At 57.0% G+C, this 13,517-nt stretch overlaps 5 protein-coding genes across 5 annotated transcripts; 2 read left to right on the forward strand and 3 right to left on the reverse strand.

Moving 5' to 3' along the window:
- Window positions 1-2,675: 2,675 nt before the first annotated feature.
- CGCA056_v004081 (uncharacterized protein) lies at window positions 2,676-4,213 on the forward strand (the record flags this gene model as incomplete). The annotated part of the gene is made up of 2 exons (XM_037319336.1): window positions 2,676-2,997; window positions 3,054-4,213. The coding sequence occupies 2 exons, from the start codon at window positions 2,676-2,678 to the stop codon at window positions 4,211-4,213; spliced, it is 1,482 nt and encodes a 493-aa protein (XP_037181711.1).
- A 498-nt stretch (window positions 4,214-4,711) lies between these two features.
- On the reverse strand, window positions 4,712-6,025 carry FAL1 (ATP-dependent RNA helicase FAL1; the record flags this gene model as incomplete). The annotated part of the gene is made up of 3 exons (XM_037319337.1): window positions 4,712-4,770; window positions 4,820-5,860; window positions 5,917-6,025. The coding sequence occupies 3 exons, from the start codon at window positions 6,023-6,025 to the stop codon at window positions 4,712-4,714; spliced, it is 1,209 nt and encodes a 402-aa protein (XP_037181710.1).
- A 480-nt stretch (window positions 6,026-6,505) lies between these two features.
- On the forward strand, window positions 6,506-8,059 carry sap61 (Pre-mRNA-splicing factor sap61; the record flags this gene model as incomplete). Its single annotated transcript, XM_037319338.1, has 1 exon — window positions 6,506-8,059. The coding sequence occupies one exon, from the start codon at window positions 6,506-6,508 to the stop codon at window positions 8,057-8,059; it is 1,554 nt and encodes a 517-aa protein (XP_037181709.1).
- Window positions 8,060-9,199: 1,140 nt separating this feature from the next.
- Window positions 9,200-10,195, reverse strand: sid1 (Serine/threonine-protein kinase sid1; the record flags this gene model as incomplete). The annotated part of the gene is made up of 2 exons (XM_037319339.1): window positions 9,200-10,022; window positions 10,074-10,195. The coding sequence occupies 2 exons, from the start codon at window positions 10,193-10,195 to the stop codon at window positions 9,200-9,202; spliced, it is 945 nt and encodes a 314-aa protein (XP_037181708.1).
- Window positions 10,196-10,392: 197 nt separating this feature from the next.
- Window positions 10,393-11,029, reverse strand: CGCA056_v004085 (uncharacterized protein; the record flags this gene model as incomplete). Its single annotated transcript, XM_037319340.1, has 2 exons — window positions 10,393-10,676; window positions 10,726-11,029. 2 exons carry the CDS (start codon window positions 11,027-11,029, stop codon window positions 10,393-10,395), a joined length of 588 nt encoding a protein of 195 aa, XP_037181707.1.
- Between the last annotated feature and the right edge of the window lie 2,488 nt (window positions 11,030-13,517).

Consider the following 13,517-nt stretch of genomic DNA (forward strand, 5'->3'; position numbering starts at 1 on the left):
GTCCCAGGAACGGTTTTGGAGCAGGGGTAGTGTGCGTCCCCGGCGACGGGCAGGGGTCTTTTGTCGTGCGGCGCCGCTCTGCTTCCTCTTTCTCCCAAACAGAAACGGACCGATTGTGTGTGTGTGTGTGTGTGCTTGTGTGTGGCCGAGCCGCGAGAGTTTTGCTCCTGCACGGAGAACGGCGAGGCATTCTAGGCGCGAGGGTGACACACGTCGATGAGGCGGCAAGGCTGATTTAAGTTCAACACTGCCATTCTTCCATTCTTCTAGATTCTGGGACCGCACGGCCGTGTGCTGTCCTAGTGGTTTGATGTCGTGTCGACTATCGCTGCTCGCTAAGAGTGCCCGGCGGCAGTTTTCCTTGGTACGTAACTGAGTCCTGAGTCCTGACTGAGTCAAGACCACGAGGAACATGCGCGCGCCGAAACGGTTTAAGCGACATAGGGTATCCGGTCCGCCGGATTGGGAAGAATCAAGACAGAAAAATGTCCGTTCCCTTGGCGCTATCTCGCAACGTATCCGAAATGAGACGTAGCGAGAGTGAAGATGCCCAGAAAGAGAAAAGGACGAAGCGCGGTTCTCACGGTTTTCAGGGGGGCTGGGAACTGAGATGATACCGTGTAAGCGACGGTTCAAACCACACCGCAACCACGGTGCTCTTCGCTCTGCAACAACAGCAACTCCCGAGTCCCAGTAATCCTCCGACTTCATCGCCCTCTGGCAAATCCTCGGGAGATGTTATTTTGGGGCCAAACACCGCGCATGGAGAGCCTTTGGGCTGCCGCCTGAGCCCACGCGGAGCCGCGTCAGTCGGCTGCTGGGCGATTTTCAGGGGCAACGGGCCACCTGCTGGCACCATTTTACTTCCGAGAGGGGGACCAGGGGAGAGTTGGGAAGGATGACCCCTACACGCACTGTGTCTCAGTTGACACTCGCTCTCTTCTCAGGTAGAGGCAGCGTCTCACTCACCCTCCATTATTGTCTTTCTGTCGTATTGCGGTTTTCTCCATCGGTATCCGTATATGCTTTCGCTATCGATTTCGGGCTGAGTGTTCACTGATAGTTGCTGCTCTTATGGCTGTCGGCTGAAAGTCTAATGTATTACAGGCCTGCCAGATCCGAACAACTCGAGATGCGTGTCGTGGTGAAGGCAAAGGACAGAAGAGAGATCATCCTCGACTGTACCGGACGAGGCTTATACCCTCCCAGCCTCTTCCAACTCGTCGGGACCCTGTGGATCGTGAGCTGAAACGGCCTCACCGCTCGAAGCTGCTGTCAGTCATAGGCATAAACCATCACTTGCCGCGCAAAATATCCCGACGAAGGGCAGTCCCGGGCGGGCCAAGCGGCTTCATGCTGGCGGTGCCTGCGCTCATCCAGCCCTAACTGGATCCGAACCCGTCGGGAGGTCTCCGCGGGATATCTTCACTCATCACGGTCAAGATGGGACATTCCAGAGACGAGCAGATTCGCTCCCGGCATTCTCGAAAGTCCATCCGTCCGGCCTGAACTCTGTTTCCACTGACATGATTCATCGTTAGTGAGGAATCACGTCAACCAGAGCTAGGATCTGAGCAGATCTGCACCACCAACCGGCGATGCTCATATCCCGTGATGCTCATCTCTGTTCTCTGCCAACTTTCACCCTGCAAGCGCGGTAAAAGAAATGTCTTATTGATAATCAAAAGACCTCCAAAACCAACACCCAATCGCACCCTCGCAGCCGCGCCGCATCACGGCAGCCCAAACATGGCACCACAGTCACATAGATGCAACCAAAGAGCGGCACATCAACCCTCCACATTCCTTCACCAACCACGCTTCTGTGATTCAATCCCCCTCCCCCCCTCCATGACCTTGGGAGCCGATCCATGATCCATCCCGCTTGGCCTGGACCACCAACCAACCCGTTCACCCCTTCTCAGCCGCGGCCAAATTTGGTCACGCCCACCAACCATCGCACGGGATCCTCTCCCGAGAAACCTGGGGACCCGCAGCGAAGCATGAACAAGGATCCCGCTGGCCTGTCTCCCGTCACAGCCAGCCGAACCATCCTCCCCACCGCTGGCCCCTGGCCGCAGGTCAATCCACATCGCGGGCCTCCTCCCCTGCAACAATGGAGAGAAAGAGAGAGAGAGAGAGAGACAGAGAGTGAGAGGCGAAGAGGATGTGTGGCTTCGGTATATTTACGAGGCAGACCCGCCATGCGACCACCCCTCCTCCGAGGCCGTTTCGATCTTGGTCCCCCTTCTCGTCCTTTTCGGAGCCGGTCCATTACTTTCTCTAAAACCCAACTTTTCGATTCTTGACGAAACAATTTATTTGAACGAGATACGAAAAAAAGAACCATGACGAGCTAGCATCGTCTTTTCCAGGCGAAAATCAAAACGGCAAAAAAAAAAAAAAAAAGAAAGAAACCAGAAAAACGTACCGATTCTTACGAAACGAAACGAGAGCAAGAGAGAGCCACTGGTGGCGGACGGAGACGATCACAATTCCTTTCATTCACTCATTCAATTCTCATCAACAACGACTTTCATTCAGCAAAACACACCGACGACTACACAAACTCGGACCTTTTCGAGCCAGACACAGCCAAGCCATGGCATCAAACTGAACCATCCAAACTACTTCACAGTCTTTTCATTCATTTATACATACTTTTATTGCACAAAATGCCTCCAACAGGCGCCTTTGGCCTCCTCGCCCTCCGCGCCACCGAAAATGCCGCCACCGCTGCCTTCACATCACACACCAACTCAACCGAGCAATTACTCAACGCCACCGCAGGAGGAGGAGGGGGAGAACCGGGCCACCGCGAGTGGAATGGCGGCTCCGTCGTGCCCGTTGCCGTCATCTCGGCCGTGCTGTCGACCGCCTTCGTGGCCATGCGCTTCTACACTCGCATCTACATCCTGCGCTCAGTCAAGTGGGAGGACTGGTTCATCCTCATGTCCCTCGTCTTCGCCATCGCCACGAGCGGGGGTATGATAGCACGTACGTCCAGCCTCCCATCTCAAACTCATGAGCCCTTCAACTAACTAGAACAACAGAACTCAACTACGGCCTGGGCCACCATCTACGCTCCGTCGGCGCCTCGTTCCCCGTCTATATCCAAACAGGCATCCTCACGAACCTCTTCTACTCCATCTCCCTGACCCTCACAAAAATCTCCATCCTGCTCCTCTACATCCGCATCCTCACCTACGACCTCGTCCGCCTCCTCGGCAAGGTCCTCCTCGGCCTCGTCATCCTCACCCACACCTGGATCATCGCCTCCATCCTCACGACCTGCATCCCCCTCTCCGCCGCCTGGTCCTACGACCCCGCCAACCCCCCGCTCTACTGCCACCCCGTCCCCGTCTTCTGGCTCAACGCCGTCCTCCACATCCTCACCGACTTCATGATCTTCATGCTGCCCCTCCCCGTCATCTCCAGCATGAGCCTGCCCCGCAAGCAGAAGACGGGCCTCTACTTCGTCTTCTGCCTCGCCTTCCTCGTCTGCGCCATCTCCATCTTCCGCCTCGTCGCCGTCTTCCACACCGACGAGTCCAACGCCCAGGTCGCAGACGTCACCTGGTCCGCCGTCCGCGTCGCCAACTGGACCTCCCTCGAGGTCCACATCGCCATCGTCACCGCCTGCCTGACCACCCTCAAGCCCCTCCTCAACGCCCTCTTCCCGAACCACGCCTGCGGCGCCACCGTCAACGACAGCCCGCTGCCGCTCAAAACGGCCAGCCCCGCCGAGGAGGCTCGCCGCCGCAAGGACTTTGAGGAGAACTTCTCCACGGGTGATGTTGATGGGTACAGGCGCCCGCTGACCATCGGCACGAAGTCGAACAGGCCAAAGGTTAGGCGGGACACGTTTGCCAGCCTCGTCGCGGACCGCAAGAGCACTCTGGAGCACTTGGAAGTCGCGACACCGACGTCGGCGACGAAGTTGTCTGATAAGGAGGGCGAGGAGTTCAAGCTGCCCGAAGTCCAGCCACCGTCGCCTTTTGGCAGGTTTTCGAGTTGGACACGGGGTTCGAGGTTGCAGATCCCGAGCGTGACGAGAGGTGCCAGCGTGAAGCACGAACGCTTCGGGTCAACAGCAACAACAAGAGGGAGGCACGAGCGGTTCCCGTCGAACGTCACCTGGGCTTCGACACATCGACGGTATGAGTCTATTGATGAAGAGGTACCACAGGTACCCGGGAGGAGGCTGATTTAAGGCGAGATTGTGTACGATGGACGAGGCGTTGAGTGCTTTTGAGCGAACATGTATACCAAGCGAGTCTATGAGGGGCCATTGAGCCCTGATTTGGATTTCAGCGCGGAACGCGCCATCATGTATATATAGCATCACAGTCGACGGCGTTGAAGGGACGAAAAGGCGGCAAGGGTAGCATGCTGTGTATACCCCTTCAGCGCGACACGCGGCTGTTTGTAGTAGTACGAATAATGACATTTTCTTGCGTCAGCCTCAATCCCAGGATCGCTTATGAATTTCCATGCATCCGCACACCGATTTGGTTTATAGCAATCTGATATCTTGCGAACGACATGTCAGCATCACTGCGAATGCAGGCTAGGGCGAGGGTATGTTCACCTGCTTCGAAATAAAGCCCCCTTCCTCCACGTCTCTGGGCCAGACGACCCTTGCGTCTGCCTTTTTGATTTTCATGACACGTCAAAATGACGAAGCCTCATCTGGTATCATTCTTTTTGCTTAAGAAATGAGATCGGCCACGTTCATGGGCATCTCATCAATCTGGGTAGAGTAGTACACTGCAGTCGTTAGCATCCATAAATGAGTTAGGACTCGAGCAATACTGACACTCAATGTCTCTCAAGATGCGCACATCCTCGCTAGTAACGAAGTTGATAGCGACACCCTTCCTTCCAAAGCGACCACTCCTACCAATGCGGTGGATGTAGTTCTCACGGTTGCTCGGCAAATCGTAGTTGATCACCAAGCTGACCTGCTGCACATCGATACCGCGAGCCCACACATCCGTGGAAATCAGCACACGGCTGTTGCCCTGTCGGAAGTCCTGCATAATGCTGTCGCGCTCCTTCTGCGGCATGTCACCGTGCATACTGCTGACCGTAAAGTTGGCCTCGCGCATCTTATCCGTCAGCCAATCAACCTTTCTGCGCGTGTTGCAGAAGATGACGGCCTGCGTGATGGTGAGGGTGTCGTAGAGATCACACAACGTATCGAACTTCCAGTCCTCCTTCTCGACCGCGATGAAGTACTGCTTCAGGCCCTCGAGGGTCAACTCGTCACGCTTGACGAGGATGCGCACAGGGTCGGTCATGAACTTGGTCGTCATGTCGAGCACGTCGTACGGCAGCGTGGCGGAGACGACGACGACCTGCGTCGCGGGGGGCAGGTAGCGGTACACGTCGTAGATCTGCTCGCGGAAGCCTCTGTTGAGCAGCTCGTCCGCCTCGTCGAGGACCAGCATCTTGATGTGGCGGGTGCGCAGGTGTCTGCGGCGGATCATGTCGGCGACGCGGCCGGGGGTGCCGGAGACGATGTGCTGGCCGTAGTCGAGCTTGCGGATGTCCTCGCCGACGTTGGTGCCGCCGATGCAGGCGTGGCACTGTACGTTCATGTAGTCGCCGAGGGCCATGACGACGGACTGAATCTGGGTCGCGAGTTCGCGGGTCGGGGAGAGGACGAGGGCTTGGGTCTCGCGGACGGCGGTGTCGATGACTTGCAGCATGGAAATGGAAAAGGTCGCGGTCTTACCCGTGCCGGACTGTGCCTGGGCGATGGTGTCGCGACCCTTGCAGACCTGGACGATGGCGCGGGACTGGACGGCGGACGGGGACTCGTAGCCGTAAGCGTAGATGCCGCGGAGGAGGTTCTCTACGAGGTTATCGTCAGAAAATAATTCAATTGTTCGTGATGATGGGGAGCCTTACCCTTCAGCGACATGGACTCGAAGGTCGGGTGGACAGTGACTTCCTTAGAGGTGGAAAACTCCATCCTCTCGTCCGCCTTACGATCAATTCCGCTACCGCCTTCAGCCATGATGATCTCTGTTGTATTTTCGGGAAGGTGTTAAGTGGTTGTTGTTGCGACGTCGAGGTCGAGGGTCGTGATGTGCAGGTGCAGGCAAGGCAAAGTCGAGGGCGAAATTTTAGAGGGGCGCGCCAAAAGCTTCAGCGCGCTCTGCTGCAGGCTGCGAGTCGCAAACCAGACGACACCTGTCTCGGGCCGGAACATCCTTCTGCCGGCCTGTCAAAAAGACCAGAGGCAGCGCAAGGCACCCCGTTAACACAGTGCATCTAGCGCTTTTCCTACCAAAATTGGGGAGCTAAAGCAGGCCTTATTCAGTGGAACCGACAACACCAGGTACGCCGCGCCAGCCTTCCGCCGCGATTTTTCCAGAAGCTGCGAAAGCCGCGCCAAACACTCGATCTCGACAATCACCTACACATCTCTCCTCACTCTCCTTCCTCCGCCCACGCCGCGCGTCGCCGACAGAAACACCCCCTTCGGACCGCGAAAATGGTCGGCATCCTCGAAGAACAGCGCTACATCCACGAGGACCTCGAGCGCCTCGAGCAGGGCGTCGCAGACCGCATCGCGGACGAGCCGAAACACATCCGCGACCGCCTCAACCGCGACCACGAGGTCTCGCAGCTGCTCGACCAGATCCAGGCGCAGTCCGCCAAGCTGCTCGATATCTACGGCGACGCCGACGGCCAGCGCTCGCGTGAGATCCAAAGCATCGGCACCGGCGACCCGTTCGAGGAGTTCTACGCCCAGATCAAGGACGTCCGCGAGCACCATGCCAAATACCCCAACGAGCAGGCCGAGAACTCGGAGCTGCGCTACCGCGTGAAGAAGGAGGGCGACGGCGAGATGATGCCCTACATCATCGACCGCATCTTCACCGGCGAGGAGGGCTTCGGCCGCTTCTTCGACCTGCACACCTGCCACGAGAGCTACCTCAACCTGCCCAACGTCAAGCGCCTGTCCTACCTGCAGTACCTCGAGGTGTTTGACAACTTCGCCCCCGGCTACGGCGGCCTGAAACGCAGCGAGAAGCTGACGGACCAGTACTTCAAGTACGTCGGCGAGCTGGCGGGGTACCTCGAGTCCTTCATGCGGCGCACGCGGCCGCTCGAGAACCTGGACAAGGTCTTCCACGGCTTCGACAACGACTTCGAGACGGCGTGGGAGAAGGACGAGGTGCAGGGCTGGCAGGATGACGCCGCCGCCGCCGCTGCAAGGGAGAAGAGCAGCGCGGAGGCGGTCTGGTGCGAGGACTGCGAGAAGGAGTTCAAGAACGAGAACGTGCACAGGTCGCATCTCACGGGGCGGAAACACATCAAGGCCGCCGAGGCGCGGAAAGCACGGCAGGAGGAGGACGGCGGCGACGCCGCGGCAACATCAACAAATGGCGGCGGCGGCGGCGTCAGAGTCTCCGCGACGAGGTTGAAGGAGCGCGCCGTCGCGGAGCGCGAGTACCGCGTCAAGCGCCTCGCGGCCGCCATGTCCACGGAGCGCGGCGACACGCGGGTCAACGTGGAGCGGAAGCAGGGCATGACGGAGCGCGAGCGCCAGCAGGAGCTCGAGAGCTACCTCAGCCTGTCCTCGGCACCGCCCGGCGGCGGCGGCCTGGTCGCGGGGGGCGACGACGAGGAAGGCGACGAGGACGGCGAGGACGGCGAGGAGAAGATCTACAACCCGCTCAAGCTGCCGCTCGCGTGGGACGGCAAGCCGATCCCGTTCTGGCTGTACCGCCTGCACGGCCTGGGCGTCGAGTTCCCCTGCGAGATCTGCGGCAACTTCGTGTACATGGGCAGGCGGGCGTTCGACAAGCACTTCAACGAGGCGCGGCACGTCCACGGCCTCAAGTGCCTCGGCATCACCAACACGGCCCTGTTCCGCGACATCACGAGCATCGACGAGGCGACAAACCTCAACGACAAGATCCAGCGCGAGACGAAGAAGACCAAGGTCGACGAGGGCAGCATCGTCCAGATGGAGGATGCGGAGGGCAACGTCATGCCCGAGAAGGTGTATTACGATTTGCAGAAGCAGGGTCTGTTGTAAAGGGCCTAATTTTGATCTCGGTGAGAGCGGGATGAGGGGAGCGGCGCACACGGCGAAGAATCAGTGGTCTGTCTGGGTGATGGATGCCCTGAGGTGCAGACAATTACGGGATCTGTAATTGTAGTAGACACAGCCGACATGGCTTATCGTTTTCGAAAAGCATGAGATTGCACTGTAGAAGGTATAATGGAGTCAAAAAGGGATACCATTTCATGAACACTCGTTCCTCGTTCGTCCCACAATCTGCCTGTTGTTTGGCGGCGTAGATCAGTCTGAACCACAATCAAACTCGACAAGCATCTACCATCGACAACGTACCCAGCTGAGCGCATTGCGACGACGCGATTCAGCCGGACCCGTAGATACAGCGAAATCCCACAAAAATCGGTTTCTGGCTATCCGATTCATACATGCACCCTCCTGAAGAAAATCTTTTCGAGAGGTTGCTTTGATAACAAAAAAAAACTCATCAATGTGGCAAAACTCGGAAACATGCGCTCTCCACCGCTGATGTCATGCCAAAACCCCGACGTCAAATTCACAGGTTTGCAACACGGGGTTTTCACATGAAGGTCCATTGAATGCAATCAAGTCCTGCGACTTCAGATGGAAGAAACTCCTGCAGATGTTGGACTAAATGATCACCGAGTGAGAAAAGGGGACAAATGATGAAGTAAATCGCGCCATTCTTTTTGATATGGCTGCATCCGGTCGGCTTTTCTCGCCAATCTCGGTTGTGTCTATGTTCTAGTTTCTATGTACCGTACCGCCGGGGCTTCTTTTTTGTTGTCTTGATCCTGCACCAAGCCGAAAACACGCCCAAATGACTTTTATTGTAGTCTTTTTTCTGTTTCCCTGTATCCCAGTAGAAAGCAATCCCAAGTGCCCAAATACAGGACTCGCTCTATGAATCACAAAACCCGACCGTATGTCCCCAAAACAAATGGAATGTTCCGTGGCCCTGTCGCCATTTTTTCTTCCGCATTAGGTATCTCTATGGTGTAATCATCCCCTGTTGTAAAAAGGCTGTCTTTTGTGACGCCATCAAGTAGTCGCTTGCTTTATCCGTTTTGATCGGATCTTCTTAATCCCGTAGGATCTCATTCGTAATCGTAAAAGGAAAGGTTGAGGAGAGGTTTCTTAGTCCTCGAAGAGGCCAGACATCTCCTCCAGAAGCTGGTCGGCGGTGGGGCGCTCAGCGGCGTCCATGCGCATGATGCGGTTGATGAAGTGCGACGCGGTGCGGTAGTCAAGGGGCTCGACCTTGCGACCGACGGTGAGAGCCTTTGCAGCCATGGCCTTGCCGGGACGGGCACGCTCGAGGTAGGTCTCGGGGATGGCACCGAAGCGGCGGGATTGCTGGCGGAGAACCTCGAAGATGTAGCTGCGGTCATGGTAAGACGCGTTGGTCGGGCGGAAGGGGTTGTAGTCTCCGCCGTGGAGCAGCGCAATCATCATCGATCCAAAAGCCCAGATGTCGCTGGCAGTGCCCCAGGGAACCTCCATCAACACCTCGGGGCTGGTCCAGATGGGAGCACCGATCAGGAAACCCTTACGCGCAACATCGGAGTCGACGGAGTAGGAAGCGCCAAGGTCGCCAATCTGGACGTCGGAGAAGCGAAGGTCCGGGTCGGCTTCGGATTCGGAGGCGTAGTTGACGAGGATATTGTCGGGCTTGATGTCGGTGTGGACGTAGCCATCCTTGTGGAGGGTGGACAGGCCGCGGAGGACAGCGCGGGCGACGAAACGGATCTCGCGGTTCGTGAGAGGCTTCTTGACGGTTGCCTTCAGAAGAGTGTCGTCCATGTGGCGGAGGACAATCATGGGTGCGTCTTGCTGGATTTCGTCGATAACCGGGCGGAGGAAGGGGTTGCCCTGGAATTTGCGGAGGACATTGTGCTCGTTCTGGGCGCCGGAGATGCCTTGAACGCCCTTAACGATGGACTTGTTGCCGAGGGGGTTTCTGACGAGAGTTAGTTAGAGAAAGACACAATGATATGCGCAGCTGACTTACGTAGCAATCCAGACACCTTCGCGGATCTTCTTCTGAATGGTGTACCTGCTGGCGTTTCCGAGCAAGATTTGGCCAATCTCGAGGGACGGGGTCCCGAAGGCGGCGAGACCTCTGGGAATCATTTTCGGGGATGTGTGTGAGAAGAGTCGTCGGAGTTTGAGAGTTGCGGAGGTTCGAAGTATCAGGTGTTCGTAGTTCGTGATATTTCACTTATGTGACAGCTTCGAGTGGCTGTCTGAGAAGGACCAGGTCGATAATGGTCATTAGGTATATACCGGATCCGATTCGTAATGGAGAAAGATCTAACACGCGATTCCGGTCATCTAGAGGAACCTTGTCGAAATAAACCCTCGAATAAAAGCAGGTCTATTAAAAGGACGGAGTCGTCGGAGAGATTGAAGAGTCGAAAAGGTTGAGGCGAGTTGGTTGTCTGAGCAGAGCCGGAGTAAGTTGAGTCGGAGGAGCAACGCTTCTTTAACGGGCAGCCGGGTACTTTCCTGCGGTACCTGACCGACCTAAGGGCAGGGCGACGTGCAGGGGTGGCGGAGGCGTGGGTGTGGATGCGGTGTGGGTGGGGAGTGGACTCGGGAGTGGATGGGGGTCCTTTTAGCGTCAGCGGAAGGCAAAATGAATCTCTGGGAACGGTACGTACCTTGAAGGGCGCTGAGATTGGAACACACAAACACCACACACACAGCAAGGTAGAACGGGCAGCCAGCAAAAGACAATGGGAGAAGCCCCAGCACCTGGAGGGCAAGCCTTAGCGTTCGTGGGATTGGCAATGGAAGGTTGTGTGGCACCCAGAGCAGCAGTCCAGAGTCAGACTTGACTCCCCTGATTGCAGCAGGATTGGCAAGCCGGACGCCGGAGTTGATTAATGAGTAGTAGCATACACCGGCCGCTGCAGTGAATATGGCGGCGCCTTGCTTGACCGAACGACCATCCAGACCGAACATCTCGCTGCCCCGAGAATAGACGTCTCCCGCCTGTCGCGATGAGTGCCGGCTGGGCGCGGCTTGGCTGGCACTCAGCACTGGCTTCTTCTAGGTAGCTTTGGACCATGGACCAGCCATCGTCTTTGGGTATCAGCACTGGCATTGACACTGGCCGTGGCCATCGCCCGGAATAGTAGCTGGCAGCAGTTCAGCGAAAGAACCAGCGGCTGCCACGGGGCGTGCGCGACCGTCAGCGGTGAGGCAAATGAGTTCGCTCCGTTTAGTTTCAGTGGACTTGGGGGGAACACCAGTCATCCGGGTCCAGAATAATCAACAGCCCCCTCCGCTTGGAAAAAAAAAAAAAAAGATTTTTCTTCTAGTGCTCGTGTCGGACGGCACCCATGCCAAGGTACGTGCATGCTTCTACTGCATAGTAGTGATCGGACTGTGTGATGGAGGGTGGCCTATCGGTCTATCGCCGTGGCATTGGCCGTCGACAGCGGTCTAGATCGTCCTGCTGCCCGGCGGAAACACTTGCAACGCACAGTGTCGAGCTGTTCGCAAACAGCAGACGGTAAGCCATTGTTGGAAGGTCTGGAGCTGCTTCACCTTGGAAGAGGAGTCAAGACGAGTCCAACGAGCACTGATCTGCAAGGATGAACCACAGCGGGAGAAGCTTGCCGTAGGGGTCCGCTCCTCCTTTTCCAGGTACGCGCCCACCTCTGCAAGCTCTGCTCCAACCTTGACACCCTCACACCACACGAGGACACCATCAGCGGCCACGGGTTGATAAGGCGTGACTCCGTCAGCCGCCCTGGTTGGCTGGCACGTCGCTGTCACCGACAGACCGGACTGCTTCCGTTACCCTGAATGCCTGCTGTGCCGGGGGCTGGACGTGTTCGGTGCATACCCGGATTTTGCGACTCGTTCTGCTGTTGCATTCGCTGCACCACCATCTGCATCTGAAATGCCCGGGAGGGTGGTGTGCTTCTTTCGTCGGCTCCGGCTCCTATCTGCCAGACTGCCATTCCAGCTGCAGGCTGGGTTCCGTGATCTCTAGGTCCAGATAAGGTGACTGGTCAAACGACGACAAAAGGAGGCTCTGGTGGACAGCAACCCGCGCATCGTGTTCCGGGAGCCGGCCACGTCCACAGCGGCTACAGTCATCCGCCACGGCTTGCATAGTTGGCAAGCCATGCTCCGCAAGCGTTACGCCAGTCAGTTGAGGAGGCTTTTTGGGGCGCTTTGCTGGGGGAACAGGCCAAAGGATGTGCTCGTTTGGCTGGTGCTTGATCTCCTTTGGGATTAGGGATAGAACAGCAAGCTCAGCTTGGCAGCATCTGCGTTCGCTTCTGCAGCTATACTTGCACTCGCAATCTGCATGCCAGGGGCCCTGGTGTGTCCACAGCAGCATTGTCCACAGCGGTGTCCGCATCGTCCAGTGTCTCAAACTCGGTCAAGAAAACCCCAGACTCAGAGTCAATCAAGCGTGGGGGGGCCGGCGTCGGAGGCGAACAATGGCGACATGGCTTGTAGGTCAGCTCCAGAGTCGGAATGCTGCCTCCACGGCACACCTCATTGATCGGCAAGCGAGAAGCGATACGCAGCGAGAATGCCACTTGAAGGTGACAATCGCCCGTGCTCCAATCATTTGCGGAGGACTGGAGAGGATCGCATGCGGGTGAAGGTGGTTCTGTAGGGCAGTAGGCCAAAAATGATGTGCGCTGGGACACCAGGATGCAGCTCCAGTGCCTATCGACGAGTTTGAGTCTGTTCCCTGGGGTCTGATCTCTTGGGCTGGCAGAAGAGAAAGAGGGGTCAAGAGTTGCACTGTCTGTCCTCTTGGTGCTCCGGCTCGTGGTCAGGCTGTTCTTCCGAGCTGACCTCTCGCTTCGGTCTGGTCGGGTCTCTCCAGTCCGTGTCTCTGGAAGCCTCGATCGGTGCGACCGGCGGTGGTGGTGGTGGTTGGTATGCGTAGTAAGTGCGGTCGGGCACTGTAGCCGGCCACAACTGCATAAGCACCAGATCATCAGGGCAATGAACAGCCTGTTTCTATTTTGTGAAGACGAGTGAGGCACTGCACTGACGCCATGCTGGTGGTGCTGGGTAGGACGGCTTTCCATGCTTGGTAATAATGGACAGGATGGTGTGATCTGAATTCATCATCTTGATTCCTGAGAGGCGGCCCCGTGCCCTGCCTGACCTGATGAAGCTGAAGTGAATCTGATGCTGATGCTGATGCTGACCTGACGCTGAGCCTGGTATGTCGGCTGGGCTCTCGACTCGTCTCGATGAGCTTCGTTCGATCACTTGGGCACTCTGTCTGTGGCAAGCCATTATTGGATACTCGTCAGGTGTCTGTCTGGCGCGAGTCTCGTGCGTAATTTTGTTTAACAACAGACGGCAAGGGGGTCGCTGATGTGAAACCGGCATCGCGGGGTGCATCCGCTTGGAGGTTGGACAAGAGCTTGAAGCTTGCACGCCTGGTTTTGCTGCTTTTGGGGGATAA

Source organism: Colletotrichum aenigma (assembly GCF_013390185.1).
Source record: "Colletotrichum aenigma strain Cg56 chromosome Unknown KSG_Cg56_contig03, whole genome shotgun sequence".
Classification (NCBI taxonomy): domain Eukaryota; kingdom Fungi; phylum Ascomycota; class Sordariomycetes; order Glomerellales; family Glomerellaceae; genus Colletotrichum; species Colletotrichum aenigma.